This window comes from Giraffa tippelskirchi, chromosome 13 (genome assembly GCF_054371585.1).
Source record: "Giraffa tippelskirchi isolate mGirTip1 chromosome 13, T2T-mGirTip1v1.2.pri, whole genome shotgun sequence".
In the NCBI taxonomy this organism is placed as follows: Eukaryota; Metazoa; Chordata; class Mammalia; order Artiodactyla; family Giraffidae; genus Giraffa; species Giraffa tippelskirchi.
This window is the reverse complement of record NC_137287.1, coordinates 114540260-114559164: the sequence shown is the minus strand read 5'-3', so window position 1 is coordinate 114559164 and position 18905 is coordinate 114540260. Positions and strand designations below refer to the sequence as shown.

The 18905-nt window shown below is 50.0% G+C and overlaps 1 protein-coding gene across 9 annotated transcripts in view; it reads right to left on the bottom strand.

The window, feature by feature from the left end:
- Positions 1–18905, bottom strand: part of PKIG (cAMP-dependent protein kinase inhibitor gamma) — a 79696-nt gene that overhangs the window by 4115 nt on the left and 56676 nt on the right. For 3 of the 9 annotated variants that reach the window (XR_014073155.1, XR_014073158.1, XR_014073159.1), the window contains 2 exons: positions 4384–4557; positions 841–1017 (listed from right to left, as the gene is read on the bottom strand). Coding sequence is in view for 3 of the 9 variants with exons in the window: in XM_081557078.1 (XP_081413204.1) it covers positions 938–1017; positions 4384–4534 (231 nt within the window). In the remaining 6 variants the exon portion in view is untranslated. Of the gene's footprint in view, positions 1–105; positions 240–272; positions 1018–4383; positions 4558–18905 lie in introns of those variants that run through there. The other 6 variants (XM_081557078.1, XM_081557080.1, XM_081557079.1 and 3 more) reach the window with 3 other exon arrangements.

Sequence of the window (18905 nt, the reverse complement as noted above, 5' to 3'; positions counted from 1 at the left end):
AACCCCCTTCTACCCTAGGTCCTGAGGGGGAAACTTTCCTTTTGGGTTCCCATAGCTGTGAAGTGGGGTGGGAGCAGGTGAGATGGAAGAGGACTCATTAGATACCCGGCCGAGAAGTGGTGGCTTTGTGGAACCCCGGCATCTTCTCAGCTACTTCACAGGTATGTGGGAGCCTGGGGCAGCAGTGGGTCTCAGCTAGTCGTGGCCCTGGGGAAACAAGGCCCAGCTCTTGCTTTTTGCTGTTTAAAGGACAAATAGTCATCGTAAACCAGTCACACAAATCGTCAGCATTTATTTCCTGGGTCCTAGGTGTCACTTATCTTGGTAGAAAGGGCAGAGAGTTAATCAAGATGGTTTTGAGCACAAAAATCCCTTCCCTAAAAATGGATCTGTGAAGCTCCAGGAGGGAACCTCAGAGCTGCATAGATGGTCCAAGACGTTAGCTTACAATGGCTTCCAAAAAAAAAAGGTAAATTGTCAGCTCCCTCCCTTCTCTGCTGAGAAAAGGTTGAAAGTTTCTAAAAAGTTTAAAAGTGCTTTTTAAAAAATGGGGTAAGAAGGTGTCCTGACTCAGAAGGCTGGAAAGGCTGGAGATGAGGGGGCTGAGCTGGGACATGGTCCCCGCCCGGACCGCTCACCCCTGGGGCCAGGACCCAGCCCCTGAGTCCTGGCGCCCCCTGAATAAATTACATCCTTGCAGTTACAGTGTCTTGAAAGTGTACCCAGGCGCAGGGGGGGAGGTGGTGGGAGCCGTGGAGCCTGGGGGTGCGGGCAGGGGGCCTTCCCAGGGTGGGGGCTGTGGGAGCCCCTGGGCCCGCCTCTCAGTCTGGCCCTGCTTGCCTGGAACACACCGCTCAGAGGAGAGGCTGCCGGGTCAATGCCAGGGCTCCGGGTCCATAGCGCGTCTCCCTTCCAGCCTCCTTGGGCAAGGTCACATTCAAGATGAGGTGGTGCCATCGCTGCTCTCAGGCTGGCTGCTGGCTTCCTTGTCTGAGGTGCCCACCTCCGCCTGTCCTTCTGCAGAGGAGAGGGAGAGGGGCATAGTCACAAATGTAAAGTGTAGAAGGAGGTCTGGCGGGGCCTGGCCATAGCGGGAACGGTGTGGATAAGCATGAGGAGCAGGACAGGAGCTGGACTAGGGGTGGTGGTGGCCAAAGGGAACTTTACCCAGGTCTGCATCCTTTTAATTTCTACAAAGGAAATGCATCTGCTGTTACTAGTACGTGGTGGTGGTAGTTTAGTCACTAAGTCGTGTATGACTCTTGCAACTCCAGGGACTGCAGCCTGCCAGGCTCCTCTGTCCATGGGATTTCCCAGGCAAGAATACTGGAGTGGGTTGCCATTTCCCTCTCCAGGAGATCTTCCTAACCCAGAGACTGAACCTGAGTCTCCTGCATTACAGACGGATTCTTTACTGACTAAGCCCCTGGGGAATAATTAAAATCAATGAAAGGCCAGGATAATGGATGGATGCTACAAGCATTAGGTGAAGAGCTGTTGAGGGCCAGGACATTTGTGTGGGTTCTCCAGTGGGGAGGGTATGTGGGGTCCCAGCACGTGATGGGTGTTCAGCAAACGGTGATTCTTACAAGACAGGGAAAAGGGCACCAGATGATGCCAGCTCAGGACTTCCCTGGTGGTCAAGTGGTTAAGACTCCACACTCCCCATGCAGGGGGCCTAGGTTCAATTCCTGGTTAGGGAACTAGATCCTATCAGCAGCAACTAAGAGTTCACATGCCAAAAAAAACATCAAAGATCCCGTCTGCTGCAACTAAGACCCAGCACAGCCAAATAAATAAACATTAAAATAAAAAGACGATGCCAACTCAGGGGAGCACCAGGGGTGGCCTGCAGAGGGTCTGGGGGGGGGGAACCCGAGGCTGTTTCATTGTGCTGTGTCCTCCCTAGACCACCCCCCTACCTCCCTCTCTGGGCCCTGTCTTTGTATCCTTAGGCTGAGCCTTTTACGGGATGAAGGAGAAACGACCATGTACCAGGATCCCTAGGCTGCAGGCTAACAAGTACTTTCCATGCAGTCACACACCAGCCTGGAGGCGTGATGAGGGTCATGATACGACTTGAGTGAGAAAACTGAGGTTCAGAGGAGGAAACTGAGGCTCAGCGAGGTGAACTGAGTTGCCTGAGAGCCAAGCAGTGGAGCGATCAGCGTGCTTTCCCCTGATGGGAAGCCTGTCCCTAAAGCGTCTCTCTCTTGGGTTTGTAAAGGCCCATCACTGCCGCCACCTCCTTCTGCCCTGGCAGCCGGCTTGAGGACTGGGGTGAGTGGTAGGGCGCGGATGTGGGAAGAACTTGGCCACTGGCCCCTCCGTCCCCCTCCCATCCTGGGGCAGTGCCTGCAGCAAAGACTTGGTCCCATAGGGCCCTCCTGGCCTGCCAGAAACCTGACAAAGCAGCCAGCACTTGGGGCAGGTTTCCGAGTGTGTGACACCCTGCTGGGTCCTGAGCCTCCTGCCCTGGTGAGCAGAATATTCTAGTCAGATTCCCAGGACCTGCTGTTTGGCCATGTCCTTGCTGTGGGACCTCGGGCAACATAGTTAACCTCTCTGAGCCTCTAATTCCTGATCCAGGAAGTGAGGATGATGACACCTCTGGCACTCCGTGGTCACCAGGCCCCCAGGGACAGCTTGGCCAGGGGTAAGGCTTCCCCTCTGCAGGTCCCAGCTCTCTTCTGGCCCAGAGAGAATGTCCTCAAGCCCCCCTAGGATGGACTCCCTCAGGACCAGTTTCAGAGTATGATTTGGAAAATTTCCCAGTCACATACTGCCAGGCGGTGCGTTCATATTTCTTCAGGTCCTGCTTGGATGTTTATGTCTCATTATTTGGCCAAGTAAGGAAATACTTGTGCTCCCCACAGAAGGAAATATGGGAGCAGACAAAGGTTTGCACACAAAGGGCTTGAGAAGCGTTAACACATGTATGACCTGGGGAAGCCTGGAAGCCAGGCCTTCAAGGACAGGCAAAGGCCTTGGTTCCTCCTCCCTCACCCGGGCTGGGCATCTGTCTCCCAGGAGATTTAAGCAAACAGATGCTCCGGGGCCATCAGCACCTGTATCCTCTGTAACTTCCTCCCCTAGTGAGTCTGCTGAACTGAGCACGCCTTGTAGACCTGCAGGGGAAGCTGCTCGTTGCAGGGCCTACTAGAAGATTCCTTGGCCACTCACTGTAGCTTGCCCTCTGCCAGGAGGGCTTCACTGACTTGCAGCCAGCACTACTCCTTCCTCAGGTCCCCTTCTTAACTGTCTGTTCTGTTACCTGGGCAGACAGATGCCAAGACACCCAGATAACATCAGGGATTTCAAATCGGATGTGGGTGGGAGCAAGCAGTAGAGGGCCTGGGTGGGTGGATGAGCCGCTATACTGAGGTCAAGGGAGACAGAAAACAGTTCAGCAGGCAGACGCAGAGGCCTGGCAGCCAGCCCCCTGGCCGCAGGCCCGGCGTGGCAGCTGGATGTGCTGGTCAGTGAGCAGCCACCAACCAGGCACCTCTGATATGCACCAAACACTGCCAGGCCCCAAGCGGCCAGGACGCGGATCCCAGAGGATCTCTGGGCTCTGTGGATCATGGAGGCGGCCAGAGGAGGTGCCTCCCCTGTCAGAGAGGGTGATGAAGTCAGAGGAGACTTCTCAGCAGAGCAGTCTGGGCTATAGAACAAAGAGGAACAGCCAGTCCGGCAAGGGGAAGGCCAGGAGGGACCAGACAGGGAGAATGCACTGAGGCTCACAGGGGACTTTCAAGAAACAGAATCCCTTCCTCAGCTGGATCAGAGGTGCAGGGGAGAAAGACGGGCCTGGAGGCTGGAGAAGAGCAGGTTCAGACCCGGGGAGGCTCCTGGGCAGCCAGGACTGGGTGGAGGATGTTCTAGAGGAGGAAACGGGGAGATGACGGGGAACAGGGAATGAACTGGCAGAAGCACGGCAGGCCGGGGGCTTTGGATGAGTGCGGCTGGCAGCTGTCTGGGAGGAAGGCTGCGGTGAGGGTAGGCCAGGGAGGCCAGGGCAGAGGCTGCTGTGCTGCTGGGAGCGGCCTGAGCCTGGTGGTGGCCGTGAGGACAGAGAGAAGCAGAGGGACCGGGAGGGGTTGCGGAGGGGAACTGACAGGGCCCGTGGATGCGTAGGGAGGCTGAGGGGCAAGGGAAGCACTGGGATGCCTGGCCAGAGGGTCCTCATGGCCTGAGACGCTGGCACCCTCCTGCCTGAGGACTGGCTGCCCTCTGCCACTGACCCTGGGCCTGGGGCCCAATTTAAAGGCAGTTTCTTCTCTGAGAAAGAGGGGGCAGCCTGGGACTTAAGAGGCCAGCCTGGAGCCCAGAAGAGGGTCTCCCACCAGGGGTGCTTGAACCCGAGTGCCCGTGGGTTCTGACCTGCGCCCTCGAGAGCCAGCTCGCCCATGTCACCAGCCAGCTTCCGCACGCTCACAGCCTCGGAGTCTCCCTGGATGTCAGGGACCGCGTTCCGGCGGCCCGTCCGGTCACAGGAGATGAAGTCCGAGTAGGAGGACTCGACCTCCATCATGCCTGTTGCATCGCTCTTCAGGCCTGTGGGGGCAAGGGCAGGAGGGCAGAGGTGAGCCCAGGCATACCCTGCAGAGAAAACCCAGCACTGGCGGCTTCCGACAAAATGATAACTGCTGCCTTGCTCACGGACGATAAAACAGAAAGCACAGGAAACTACAAAGAACAAATTAAGTCATGCATAATTTTATACCCCCAGAGTTACCACTACCATTTTAAAGGACATCTGTAAGGTAGCATTTAACAGAAGGCTTCCCGTATGCTGTTTTCGGTCTTGCATAAAGCCTTTGTTCCTCATAGCACCTGAATGCAGGCGCTGGAGGAACTGCACACGGTTCCCAGAATAATAGGAATTTATGCATCTCGTTCGTATGGAAAATAGCTTCCCCATACAGTGAAAAGCAGCCATTTACAACTCTCTTTCCTTCTGATATGGAAAGTAACTTTTACAATCCCCTCCCTTGAAAATGATTCTAGCCTCAAGCTTCCTGAATAACTTGTAAGATTCTTTTATCCCTGTCTCTGCTAAAAAGGCTATCTTATAAGAGAGTATATATATGCCCACAATATGTTGAATAAATGCCTTTGTTCCATCAGAACACTGGTCCCCATGTCTTTCCTCATTTCACTCTCTCTCTCTCTCTCCCTTTCAGACTGCTTCCACAGAGCACAGGTGTCTGCCGTGTCTACTTACTTGCCCGGGGCTTTCAAGACCTCTTCGAGAGGGCGCCCTGAGCCTACACAGACGGTGCTAGCTCTTTGTCCTCGAGTTATATTGGCATACTGTGTAAACCAGGGAATATCAGCCTCTTTTCTTCCTTCTTTCACTTTCTTATCGGTCGACTCTGTACCCCCAAGTTCCGGTCCATTAAAGGACCCCAACAGACATCTTTTTTTTTCCTCTCTAAAGTTCATGATAACTCTCTACATGTTTATCAACACCGTGTACCAGGCACTGGCCAGGGGCCACAGATGCAGCAATGAACAAGTCAGCCCCAGTCCCTGCCCTCAGGGAGCTTACAGTCTACTGGGTCATTTAAGGTAATTAATTACTAACACGTAAGTAACAGCCACGGTGCTCGGTGCTCGGGGTTTGCAGGGAGAAAGCAGGGTGCCAGAGGAACAACCAGGGCCTGACCAAGGCTGGGGGTCAGGAAGTGATATTTTAGCTGAGATTTTAGGAGGAATAGGTAGACGAGGACTCTAGGATTGCAGGGCAGAGCATGTGTGAAGGCTCTGTGAAGGGAAGGCATGGTGGGTGTTAGAATGCAAGGGCCGTGGCCTGGGGGCAGGGGGAGGGGGACTGAGACATCCAGGACACCGCTGAGCTGGGCAGGGGCCTGTTTGCATCTGCAGTTCGTCCCTCAGGATGATCAGATCAGCATTTTCAAAGATGACTCTGGCCCCTGGAGTGAGCAGGCCCCAGAGGGGCCCAGTTGGCGTATGAGAAAGATGGTGGGTGAAGGAAGGAGGTGGTGATGGTCAGACAGATTCTAGATGTGATCTGGAGGCTCAATCACCAGGACTTGGTGTGCAGCTGATGTTTCTGACATGAATAATGCAGGTGGACAGAGGACAGTTTGTGAGATGGTGGGTGGGTGGGGAAGACAGACAGGTAATTAGGCTTTATTACTACAGTCAAAGTGAAAGAGGTAGTGGCTCAGTCATGTCTGACTCTTTGTGACCCCATGGACTGGAGCCCGCCAGGCTCCTCTGTCCATGGGGTTCTCCAGCAAGAATACTGGAGTGGATAATCATTCCCTTCTCTAGAGGATCTTCCCAACCCCAGAATCGAACCTGGGTCTCCTACATTGCAGGTGGATTCTTTACTGTCTGAGCCACCAGGGAAGCCCTGTTGTTACAGAGATGGTTATAGAGATGGTAGTCAATAGCCCTGCTGGTTGATTTTACAGCTGAGAGAGAGGAGAGCCACATATATAAAGAACCATATGCATAAGAAAAAAGATTTGGAGATCATACTATAGTATGCTGTCTTTTAGGTTTACTGTTTGAAACTCCCTAAAGCATGTCATGAAGGTTCTCTGCAGATGATTTTTGTACATGTGCTTGGGTATATCATAATATATCTAAAGAGTCCCCTCGACATGAACACTTCCCTGGTGGCTCAGACAGTAAAGCATCTGCCTGTAACACCGGAGACCCAGGTTTGATCCCTAAGTCGGGAAAATCCCTTGGAGAAGGGCATGGCAAACCACTCCAGTATTCTTGCCTGGAGAATCCCATGGACAGAGGAGCCTGGTGGGCTCCAGTCCATGCGGTTGCAAAGAGTCGGAAGCGACTTAGCGACTAAACAACAACAATAATAGGCAGCACTAGGTCTTTATGTAAATATTTTGGCCTATGTCTAGCTATTTCTTTAGAGTACATTCCTAAAAGTAGAATTGCTAAGCTAACAGGAAGGGTGAAATAATGTTTAAGACACAATATTTTGACACATTTGCCTTCCTGAATGACATAATGGTATTTATAATAACCGAAAAAGATGAGTAAATAAAACTTATAAGTTCAGTTCTGTTCCTATTTATATTCCCACCAGCAGCCTATAAGACTGTCCATTTATCTGCACCCTTGTCAAGAATGGATACTGCTATTATATTTTTTAAAAGGTTAATCTGCTAAGGGAATATAAGTATCTCTCTTTAAGCACCAATGATTTCCTGTAGGCAGTCAAATCACACAGTCACCACAGGGATTCTGGCCACTGGGCAGACCCTGAGTTAGGAAGCAGGGGGGTGAGGTGGGGTGGAGGGGTGGGTCTAAGACACTGGCCTGACCACAGGAGTTCACAGTACTCTAGATGAGATGGGCCCATCAAATCCCAGTTCTAGACATATGAAGGCAAATGCCAACGCTCTTCATAGTGTGAGGATGTTTACTGCACACGGTCAGTGACAGGGAAGCTCCCAAATGTCCCTGAAAAGGCTAGGCATTGCATGAATTATAGAATATTCAAAAAATAGCCTACACCGGGTGGACATGTACTGATGGCAAAGTGTCAGAGATAAACTATTAGCTGAAAAATTCAGGGACGTTCCTGGTGGTCCAGGGGTTAAGACTCAGCCTTCTGAAGCAGGAGGTGTGGGTTAGATCCCTGGTCCGGGAGCTAAGATTCCCACATGCCTCACAGCCAAAAAGCCAAAACATACAACAGAAACTATTGTAACACATTCAATGAAGACTTTAAAAATGGTCCACCACAAAAAAAAATTTAAAAAAAAGAAAAATGCAGATTGCAAAACAACACCTTAAAGAAAACTCAGTTTCAATTCATACAACTCAACACCAAAAGGAAAACAACCCAATCAAAAAACGGGCAGAAGACCTACACAGACATTTCCCCAAAGAAGACATGCAGAGGGCCAACAGACACATGAAAAGATGCTCAAAATCACTAATTATTAGAGAAATGCAAATCAAAACTACGAGGTACCACCTCACAGAGGGTGTGGAGAAAAGGGAACCCTCCTACACCGTTGGTGGGAATGTAACTTGGTTCAGCCACTGTGGAAAACAGTATGGAGGTTCCTCAGAAAACTAACATGATCCAGCAATCCCACTCCTGGGCATACGTCCAGACAAAACTCTAATTCAAAAAGACGCACGAACTCCTAAGTCCATAGCAGCACTACTCACAACAGTCAAGACGTTGGAAACAACCTGAATGTCCATTGACAGGTGAATGGATAAAGGTGTGGTGCATACACACAATGGAATACTACTCACCCATAGAAAAGAAGGAAATAATGCCCTTTGCAGCAACATGGATGCAACTAGAGATGATCATACTAAGCGAAGTGAGTCAGAAAGGCAAATACTATGTATGCTACCACTTATATGTAGAATCTAAAATATGACACAAATGCACCCACCCACAAAACAGAAGCAGAAACACAGAGAACAGAGCGGTGGTTGCCAAGGGGAGAGGGTTGGGGGAGGGACGGAGTGGAAGGTTGGGGTTGGCAGATACAAGCTTTGACACATACAGTGGATAAACCAGGTCCCACCGTATAGTACAGAGAACTATATTCAATATCCCGTGATTAACCATAAGGGAAAAGAATATAAAAAACAATGTATATGTGTGAGTGTATGTGTATATGTATAACTGAATCACTTTGCTGTATAGAAATAATTAACAAAACATTGTATATAAATCATACTTCAATTTAAAAAAAGAAAAAAAAGAAAGATAACCCAGTTCCTATGGAGAAGACAGCAGATACCAGAAAAACACCTTGCCGAATGTGGTACTTTGTGACGAAGAGGAACTTTCACACCTAAGACTAAATTTCTATAATGGTAGGAGTTTGTATAAGCCCAAGGTGTTGTGCAATGCTTTCAGAAAGTAACCGACACTGGCAGGAAGCTCCGGGAAAGCGCCCAGGGTGGGGCTCAGTAACTGGTGTGTGTGTGAGAGAGAGAGAAAAAGAGAAAAGAGGAACTGGTCAGTATGGAAGGCTGGACCCCCATCTCCCCACAACCCCAGGCTGACGAGACACCTGGAGAATGAATGAGGAGGAGACAGGGAGGCGTCCTGTAGTAGGAAGAGTCAAGAAAAAGACATGTGACCTGTTCTGTCGCCAGACCTTGAGCAAGACTGCCCCACTCTGGGCCCCCATTATCAGGTCTGTAAATCAGAGCAAAGGCGGGGCCGGAATTCCAAGGCAATCCCCGCAGCTCCAGCAGGGGGCGCACCAAGCCAATTTGTCTAAGCTGCCTTGACAGACAGAAGTTGCCCTAGTTGCGTTGCTGGCGGCTTCTTGGCCAAAAAAAAAAACCAAAACAAACCAACTCCAGACTCTCTGAATCTGCCAGAGGTGGTTCTTCCATAGGTCACGGAAGGTTCACTCCTACACTCTCCCTCTGGGGAAACTGCTCAAAGCTTCAGAACTGGGGAGTGGCATGTGGTAATAACAGTAACAACACACAATAAAATTTATAATGATAGGTCTAACCATAATAGTAAAAGCAACAGTAATCAAGTCATTATGTTTCCTGTACCTCGCTTACTAAATTTCCACAACAGCCTCTGAAGTCTATGAGGTGAGTTTATCTATCACCATGACCATCAAGACCATCCCCATGGAAAAGAAATGCAAAAAAGCAAAACAGCTGTCTGAGGAGGCCTTACAAATAGCTGTGAAAAGAAAAGAAGTGAAAAGCAAAGGAGAAAAGGAAAGATATTCCCATCTGAATGCAGAGTTCCAGAGAATAGCAAGGAGAAATAAGAAAGCCTTCCTCAGTGATCAATGCAAAGAAATAGAAGAAAACAACAGAATAGGAAAGACCAGAGATGTCTTCAAGAAAATTAAGAGATACCAAGGGAACATTTCATGCAAAGATGGGCTCGATAAAGGACAGAAATGGTATGGACCTAACAGAAGCAGAAGATATTAAGAAGAGGTGGCAAGAATACATAGAGGAACTGTACAAAAAAGATCTTCACGACCCAGATAATCACAATGGTGTGATCACTCACCTAGAGCCAGACATCCTGGAATGTGAAGTCAAGTGGGCCTTAGAAAACATCACTACGAACAAAGTCCAGTTGAGCTATTTCAAATTCTGAAAGATGATGCTGTGAAAGTGCTGCACTCAATATGCCAGCAAAATTGGAAAACTTGGCAGTGGCCAAAGGACTGGAAAAGGTCAGTTTTCATTCCAATCCCAAAGAAAGGCAATGCCAAAGAATGCTGAAACTACCGCACAATTGCACTCATCTCACACGCTAGTGAAGTAATGCTCAAAATTCTCCAAGCCAGGCTTCAGCAATACGTGAAGTGTGAACTTCCAGATGTTCAAGCTGGTTTTAGAGAAGGCAGAGGAACCAGAGATCAAATTGCCAATATCCGCTGGATCATCGAAAAAGCAACAGAGTTCCAGAAAAACGTCTATTTCTGCTTTATTGACTATGCCAAAGCCTTTGACTGTGTGGATCACAATAAACTGTGGAAAATTCTGAAAGAGATGGGAATACCAGGCCACCTGACCTGCCTCTTGAGAAACCTGTATGCAGGTCAGGAAGCAACAGTTAGAACTGGACATGGAACAACAGACTGGTTCCAAATAGGAAAAGGAGTATGTCAAGGCTGTATACTGTCACCCTACTTATTTAACTTATATGCAGAGTACATCATGAGAAATGCTGGGCTGGAAGAAGCACAAGCTGGAATCAAGATTGCTGGCAGAAATATCAATAACCTCAGATATGCAGATGACACCACCCTTATGGCAGAAAGTGAAGAACTAAAAAGCCTCTTGATGAAAGTGAAAAAGGAGAGTGAAAAAGTTGGTTTAAAGCTCAACGTTCAGAAAACTAAGATCATGGCATCCGGTCCCATTACTTCATGGGAAATAGATGGGGAAACAGTGGCTGACTTTATTTTTGGGGGCTCCAAAATCACTGCAGATAGTGATTGCAGTTATGAAATTAAAAGACGCTTACTCCTTGGAAGGAAAGTTACGACCAACCTAGACAGCATATTAAAAAGCAGAGACATTACTTTGCAAACAAAGGTCCGTCTAGTCAAGGCTACGGTTTTTCCAGTAGTCATGTATGGATGTGAGAGCTGGACTTGAAGAAAGCTGAGTGCCGAAGAATTGATGCTTTTGAACTGTGGTGTTGGAGAACACTCTTGAGAGTCCCTTGGACTGCAAGGAGATAGAACCAGTCCATCCTAAAGGAGATCAGTCCTGGGTGTTCATTGGAAGGACCGACGTTGAAGCTGAAACTCCAATACTCTGGCCACCTCATGGGAAGAGTTGATTCACTGGAAAAGACCCTGATGCTGGGAAGGATTGGGGGCAGGAGGAGAAGGGGACAGCAGAAGATGAGATGGCTGGATGGCATCATCGACTTGACGGACATGAGTTTGGGTAAACTTCGGGAGTTGGTGATGGACAGGGAGGCCTGGAATGCTGCAGTTCATGGGGTCGCAAAGAGTTGGACACGACTGAGCAACTGAACTGAACTGAACTGATGACCTGCAAAGGTCTGTTTCAGGTGGCAGGACCCGTACCTCCCATAGGGAGGGAGACCCTGGGCAGGCCACACCAGCTCCCAAGCCCCGGCTCCTCAGGGCTTTTCCTCCAACTAGGATGTGGGCTCCATGAGAACAGGTATTTCTGTCTGGGTTTTCACCAGGCCAGGCTGAAAGGCTTAACCCCGGCAGCTAAATCATACGCCCTGGCTGCTCCATCCTCAGCTTCTCGCCCAGGGCCTGGCAAACAGTAGGTGCTCAGTAAACATTTGTCAGATTAAATCTGAGTCTGTCCACTGCCCTATCTCCTCTCCAGCCCTCTCTCCCTGCCTGTGGGAACCAGTGGGAAAGGCCTCTGTCAGCCATAGACGGCTGTACTGACGTTCCAGTCCAGGGTCTCCAGCATCTGACACTGTGGGATGGATGGAGTTACAGGCTCCTTCTGAAAGGCCAGCGTCCTGCTCGAACGGGCACCCTGGGGCTTTGGCTCCTGCCCTTGCCCTGCTGATCTTACAAGCTGCCCAGCGCGGGAGGCTGAGCTTCTTGGCTCGGAGAGGGAAGTGTGCCAAACTCAAAGGCCGATCCTGGAAAACACCAACGGCCCCCAAGGTGCTCTGGCTGCCTCCCTGCCCCCACCCCCGCAGGGATGGGCCTGGGGAACACACTATTTTCATTCTTCTGCAATATTTATATATTTTCCCTTCACTCTCTGCTCTTAAAAGTCAACAGCAAATGGGGAAATATGAGCAACCATCCTCAGAGTTGGAAGCTGCATCAGCAAACGGTCATTCTCAGACTCTGTTAACGACAGCATCGACAGAACCTCTTTGAGGAGTGACCTGACACGAAACACCAAGAAACCTCAACTTTTCTCATACCCTTGAGCCAGTAAGTCAGCAAGCTGACAGGTGAGAACAGTCCCTGCCTGTATCAGCCTGCACTGCTTCTGGGGGTAAAACGCAGCATCTTTCCATGTGTATTTCCTTTTCCGTGAACTGTACTCAAATCTGTTTGCCCATTTTTCCATTAGACAGTAGCATTCCCACTGATTTGTGGGAGTTCTTTACATATTGAGACAATCAGTCTTTTACATTAAGAAGCATTACAAGTATTTTTTGGGTTTTGTTCTCTGATTTTCTGTGCGTGCACATATTTTTTTTTTCTATTCATGTAGTCAAATTGATCGATATTTTACTGTATGGTTTTCAGGTTCTGGATCATACTTAGAAATGTCTTCCCCACTCCGAGATTAGCGAAGAATTCTCTCTTGCTTATTTCTTGTACTTTTGTGGCTTTATTTTTCATATGTAAATCTTTGATTGAGCTCGAATTTATTTGCTATGAGGTATGAGGTAGGGAATCTACCTTAATTTTTCCCACTTATCTCAAAACGTTTTGTGGAATCATCAAACTGAAAAGACTCCCTGAGCTCACAGAGATGACTTCTCATTAATAGCTGGGGAAAGTGAGGTTCAGAAAGGGAAAGTGACTTGCCCAAAGTTCTTGATCTAGCCGTCTGACCTCCTAGTCCAGAGGTGTTTCTCCCATGCCTTGCTGCACCCCTGGGGGTGGGAGGTCCCAGCAATATGACCCATCTCTCGGGGGCATGTGGTTGCCAGGAGGCATCCAGTGCCGGCGTGCAGCCCGCGTCCCTGTTTATAAGCTCAGAGACCTTGGACAACTGCCCCCCTCCATTTTTCAGGATCCCAGTTTCCTCCTCAGCCACAAAGGGATAACAGTAACACCTTCTGCTTAGGGGGCTATTGTGAAGTCAATGGGACAGTGTGCTCAAAAAGAGTCTGATACGATGCGTGCAAGGGAAGAGGCTCACAATAAGTCATTACCACGGTCCCTTCTCACTGGGTGACATATCAGTGAAACTGTCCTCCTGACGCTTTCTTTCAGCTTCTTTGTTTTCACTCTATGTTTATGGATGCTCAGAAGGCCAAAACCCACACTTCCTGCTTTTGTGTTTTGCGGTGCTGAGTGAATTAAGTTCCACGAAAGTGGCACACTGGCTGACATGTGGACTGCTGCATCTGACAGGCCTAGCACAGAGGAGAATATTTATGAATATTTCATAAATGAGTGAATAATAGAAGACGGTCTAGATTCCAGGGCAGAGCAAAGACGGCAGCCTTGCATTATAACAGGGGCCAGAGGTATGGCTCAGTCTCCTTACAGCAGAGTGACCACCCGCCCCCCCCCACCCCGGGACCATCCCTCTCTCCCAGCTTCCTTTCCCCCCATCAGAATAATCAGGTTGAAATATGATCCCTAAATGTCTTCCAGTCCTGAAATTTCATTCACTCATTCGTTCAGTGTTTACTGAGTACTTTTTATATGCCAGGCACTGTGCCAGGTATGGGGCATGCATTGGAGCCAAAAAGACATTTACAATGTGATAACAGAAAAAGGCACCGGAAATCAAAACTACAATGAGATGTCCCCTCACATTGGTCAGAATGGCCATCATCAAAAAGGCTACAAATAATCAATAACGGAGAGGGTGTGGAGAAAAGGGAACCCTCCTACTCTGTTGGTGTGAATGCAAATTGATACAGCTTGGAGAACAGTATGGGGGCTCCTTAAGAAATAGACTCACAGACACTCACAGACATAGAAAACAGACTTATGGCTTCCCAAGGGAAAAGGGGAGGGAGGAATAAATTTGGGATTTGGAATTAACAGGTACATACTATACTATACATATAATAGATAACCAACAAGGACCTACTATATTAGACAAGGAACTATATTCAGTATCCTATAATATCCTATAATGGGAAAGAATCTGAAAAAGAATATATATGTGTGTGTGTATATATACGAAACTGAATATAAATATATGAGACTGAATCGCTCTGCTGTATACCTGAAACACTGTAACTCAACTATACTTCAATTAAAAAAAGAGAGAGGGGCACTGACAAGTAAACGAATCTATCATCATGGACTGTGGTAAGCGTTGTGGAGGAAGAGAACAGGTTTCTCTGCGTGGGGGTGGTTCAGTTCAACACTGCATGGTCAGGGCAGGCCTCCTTAAGGATGTGATCCTGCGCTGAGGCCCACAGGAAAGTCAGAGGGTGATCTAGGCAGAGTCAAAAGCCAGTCTGGGATTAAGCCATCTACCGTCTTCTGTCTCAGCTTGAGCCCTGAGCGGTGCTTGAGCCTGATGCTCTTCTGCTCCTCCCCATCTTCAGGAGGTTTGAGGGCCTTCCTTGGGGTAAAGCGTTTGACCCTGAAAAGGAAGAGGCTTTGGGCTCAGCTTCCCAGACCCTTGGCGGCCCAGGGTCAGAGGCTGCGTTCTCACAGGTGCTTGCCCTGGGCGCTGCCTGGTTTCCCCACCGGAATCGGCCTTCTCCCTTTGGTTGTTATTCTCTTCCCAGCTCTGTAAACTGAAGAGGCCCCAGCCTTTGCCAAGAGCTACACAGTCCGTTCCAAGTCTGCAGCTATTAGTCCTCATAGCTCAGGCAGATTCCATGACAGCGCCAAATTGTTTTCCAAATATCCCAGAAAGGTCATTTCCTGTTTTTTTTTCTTTTTAAAAAATTAAGTATTTGCAGAGACCGTACAAATAAGAAAGCAGACCCTTCTGCAGTGGACACGGAGCAGACAGTGGGACTTGTCCCCTGGGACAGGCCTCCTCAGGGGTGGGGAACATGCTTTCTAAGGCTCCTCTGAGGGAAAGCAAGGGCTGTGGAAACCTGATGGAAATACCAGGGCCTGCCGAGCTGGCATTCCTCAAATTCAGAGGAAGTGGCTTTTCTCTGTGATGAGAAGCCAGACCCAGAGAGGCACTGAGGCGGGCAAATAAAAAGGCCAGGGCCCCAGACTGAGCGCATTCCCAGAACCTGGGAAAGGGCAGGGGAGTGGTTCTGGGAACGTGCTGCGGTCTGCTGGGGACTGGCCCCAAGCTCTACCTAGTCCCCGAGGGACACACCCAGGGCGGAGTCTCCAGAGGGGAACCCGGCTCCTACTAGGGCAGCACCTGATGCCCCCAAGGAGGCCCACAGGGAGGCATCCTTTGGAGACAGCTGGGCAGGGCCTCAGCCTCCGCACCCAGGGGCCAAAACCACGCGGCCCAGGGGGCAGGCGGTGGAGAGACCTGCTTTGGGAGGGAAGGGGGGTGGCTGCTGAGTCATACGAGGTCTCCACGGATGCCCTTCTCCTCAGACCACTCTCCACTGGGGGCCTGCAGACCCCACATCGTCTGGGCCTCCCTCCAGCCTGACCGGCCACTTCTTAACCTCGATCGTGCAGACGCTTCCTCTGTCAGGGACCTTCATGGGAGAGGCCCCCTACCCTAGCACCAGGCCCGGGCCCTCTTCTCTATGTGCCCCCTGGGCACTCTCACCCTTGGCCTTAAGAGTCTGTGTGGATGGCTCCCCAGGCCTCTCTTCAGAGCCCTAGAATGGGCAGTCTAACCGCCTACTCCGCCCTTCCCTTGAAGGTCTCACCAGCATTTCCAACTTCACATGTCCGGTCACAAGCCTGCTCCCCGCAGCCACCCCCAGGTCAGTGATAGAACCAGATGTCCAGGCTGCTCAAGTTGGAAACCTGGGGCCATCCCAGGGGAGTGGAGTATTCTCCTTCTTCACTCCCAGTCCGGTCCGTCACCGGGTCCTGTCGCTTCTACTTGCAGAATTGAGCCTGAATGGGCCCCTCTCCCCTCCACCTCACGGTCCCAAGGTCTGTGCTCGCCACGAGGGCCAGGGCAAGGTACTGCACCAGACTCTGGGTCCTGTGGCTCCCCCTCTTCATTCAGCCTTGGATGCTCTAGCATTTCACATCTGGCCAAGTCCAAGCTCTCTACACCAGCCCCTGACATCCCGCACTGACCTGGCCCTGCTTCTTCTGTGAGCTTTTGTCTCATTTCCACTTTCTTCTTGGCCCATTCGGGTCTTTAATTCCTCACACTAGCTCCTCCGGACTTCAGGGCCTTCATGAGACTGCGTGCTCTGCCTGGAACGTTCTCTGTCATTTTTCTTTTTATAGAGCCTCTTAAATGGATTCCTGGCCCTGCTTTTCCAGTCGCTCCTGCTCTGGGACCCCGACACGGGGCCCTGCAGGTCATGAGTTCCCGTGCTCACTCAGCTGCATGTGGGCTGAACACCTGGAACCCTGCGTGATGCGGTGACACAGAGAGGGCCTGGGGTCGCTTGGCTGCTGCCCCTAGAGCTGCGCGCCTCAATGGCCACAGAATCCTCTTCTGTAAAATGAGGGTGTGCCAACTGCCTGGAAAGGAGCTCACAGGGAATAACCAGAGCCGGCAATTACGGAGTCCTGACTGCCTGCCACACTGCTAAGCATCTTACAGGCAGCTCACTTAATCTTACAGCAACTCTCTGGGGTAGAAAGCATTACTACTTCTGTCCTACACAGGAGGAAGCTGAGGTACTGAGAGGCTAAGTACTTGCCCAAGGTCATATCATCCACCGAGTGTGGAGGAGGAGGGAGCCTGTACTATTGGGACAGGAAGCACAGAAATGAGTTAGCCTCAGGCCTGGCAGGCAGTAAGGATTCATTGAAAACTGTCCACTCCCCTTTCTCCTCTTTTTTTCTCCTCTATCCCCCACCTCATAACAAGGCATTTCTGAAGGAAGGACAAGAAAGCAATGAAGTCCTAGGAAAGCGTTTTGCAATGCTGGCGAAAGCATATACCCAGATGCACTTTACTCAGGCTTAAGCAAAATTCTGTTGAGAATGTTTGACTATAAATGTAAAATCTTACGACTCTATCCAGTGACATTGGGTTGATTCTCTGAACGCTGCCACAACAAATTCTAATTTTGTTATCTAACTTTGGTGAAACAAGTATTGGGGGTACACATTTAAGAAACCCTCCCCCACTCTGCCACTGTGTTTCCCCCTGTGGCTAGGCAATGTTAGCACTTCATGGAGGGCTGGGGTTGGGCATTTGGGATGGTGATACAACCTCTTCAAGCCACGGGAGTCCGTGCTTCTACAGAGCCCTGGGAAAGAAGCAGAATATAGCCCAACAATATTACTACTTGGAGACTGAGTCTCCCCGGGTCTCCTGTGGTTTGCACATTATCTATACTTGGTGAGGGCTCTGCTAAAACGCAAGGTTCCCAGAGGCCAGCAGTCCCGGCTGGAATGTGGAAGGAGGACCGGAAGATGAAGTGAGATCACTTCCCAGCAGGCTGGCCAGAGCTCCAGTGGCTGGACTGAGCTCCAGCTCTGCTGATGCCAGGCTGGGTGCCTCTGGGCAAGGATCTTCCCTCCGCAACCTCGGGAATCTCAAGCGTAGAAGGAAAAGGTAACCTGGGCATCCCTGTGGTGTTTTTGAAACACATTCGCAAGTTCTTTGACATTTCTCTTGTCAAGAGGTGGAGTGTGATTTGTATCCTTGTAAATGAGCTGGTTGTCGTGACTTGGCTCTAACTAACAGAGTACAAGAGAAGTGATGATGTGACTTCCAAGATGGGGTTAGAAAAAGTGTCACAGCTGCCATCTGGCTCTCTCTTGGGATACTTGTCTTGGGAGCTTTGAACTGCATGTAGGAAATCTGAGGCTGCCACGTTTTGGGGAAGCCCAAACCAGTCACATGGAAAGGTCCTGGGGTGGCCATGGAGGGAGATACAGCAGGTGGCACCAAGCCAGCTCCTCAAGGCTCCGACACCAGCCATTACCCACAAAACTACATGGGAGATTCAAGCCAGAACTGTCCAGCTGGGCGGTCCCCAAATTCCCGACCCACAGGAAAAAGCATGAAAGGTAACACGTCACTGCTGTCGTTTTAAACCACTGAATATTGGCAGTGGAGTGCTATGCGGCAGTGGATAAACAGGGTGAGCTCTAATGTGACTTCCAGCTCAGGGTCCCTCTACAGCACCTCTAAAAGTCTGCAGAAAAAACATGCCCCAAAGCCATGGTGGAGATGAAAAGAAGCAAGATATTATCTCTATAATATGAATTCATTCATCTATTCATGTAACGAATATTACCGATCACTCAGTGTGTACCAGGCTTGGGACTAGGTGCCACAGATACAAAAGCAGGGAGACACCAGGGGATCTGGAGGGACAGTCAAGGTCGACTTAGGGAGGCTGACTCAAACACCTGTAATTCTTAACCAGGGATGAGGGGCAGGGGCGCACATACCAGAATTCCAAAATCACTGGTGAACCACAGCTTCAAACTATCCCTCTTGCCTCCCCTGGGGATTCTGACAGTGCCCCAGAGGGGGATGGGTGTGTGTTTTGTCGCTGATGACCACTGCCCGTATCAGCCTCTGCTCCCGATGGAAGGTGCCATGGCCCACACACGTGATGAGAGAGGAGAGACTTTAGGGACTGATTCTGTATAGGAATCTTTTAAAACTTTAAGAATCTTTGAAAAGCTTGG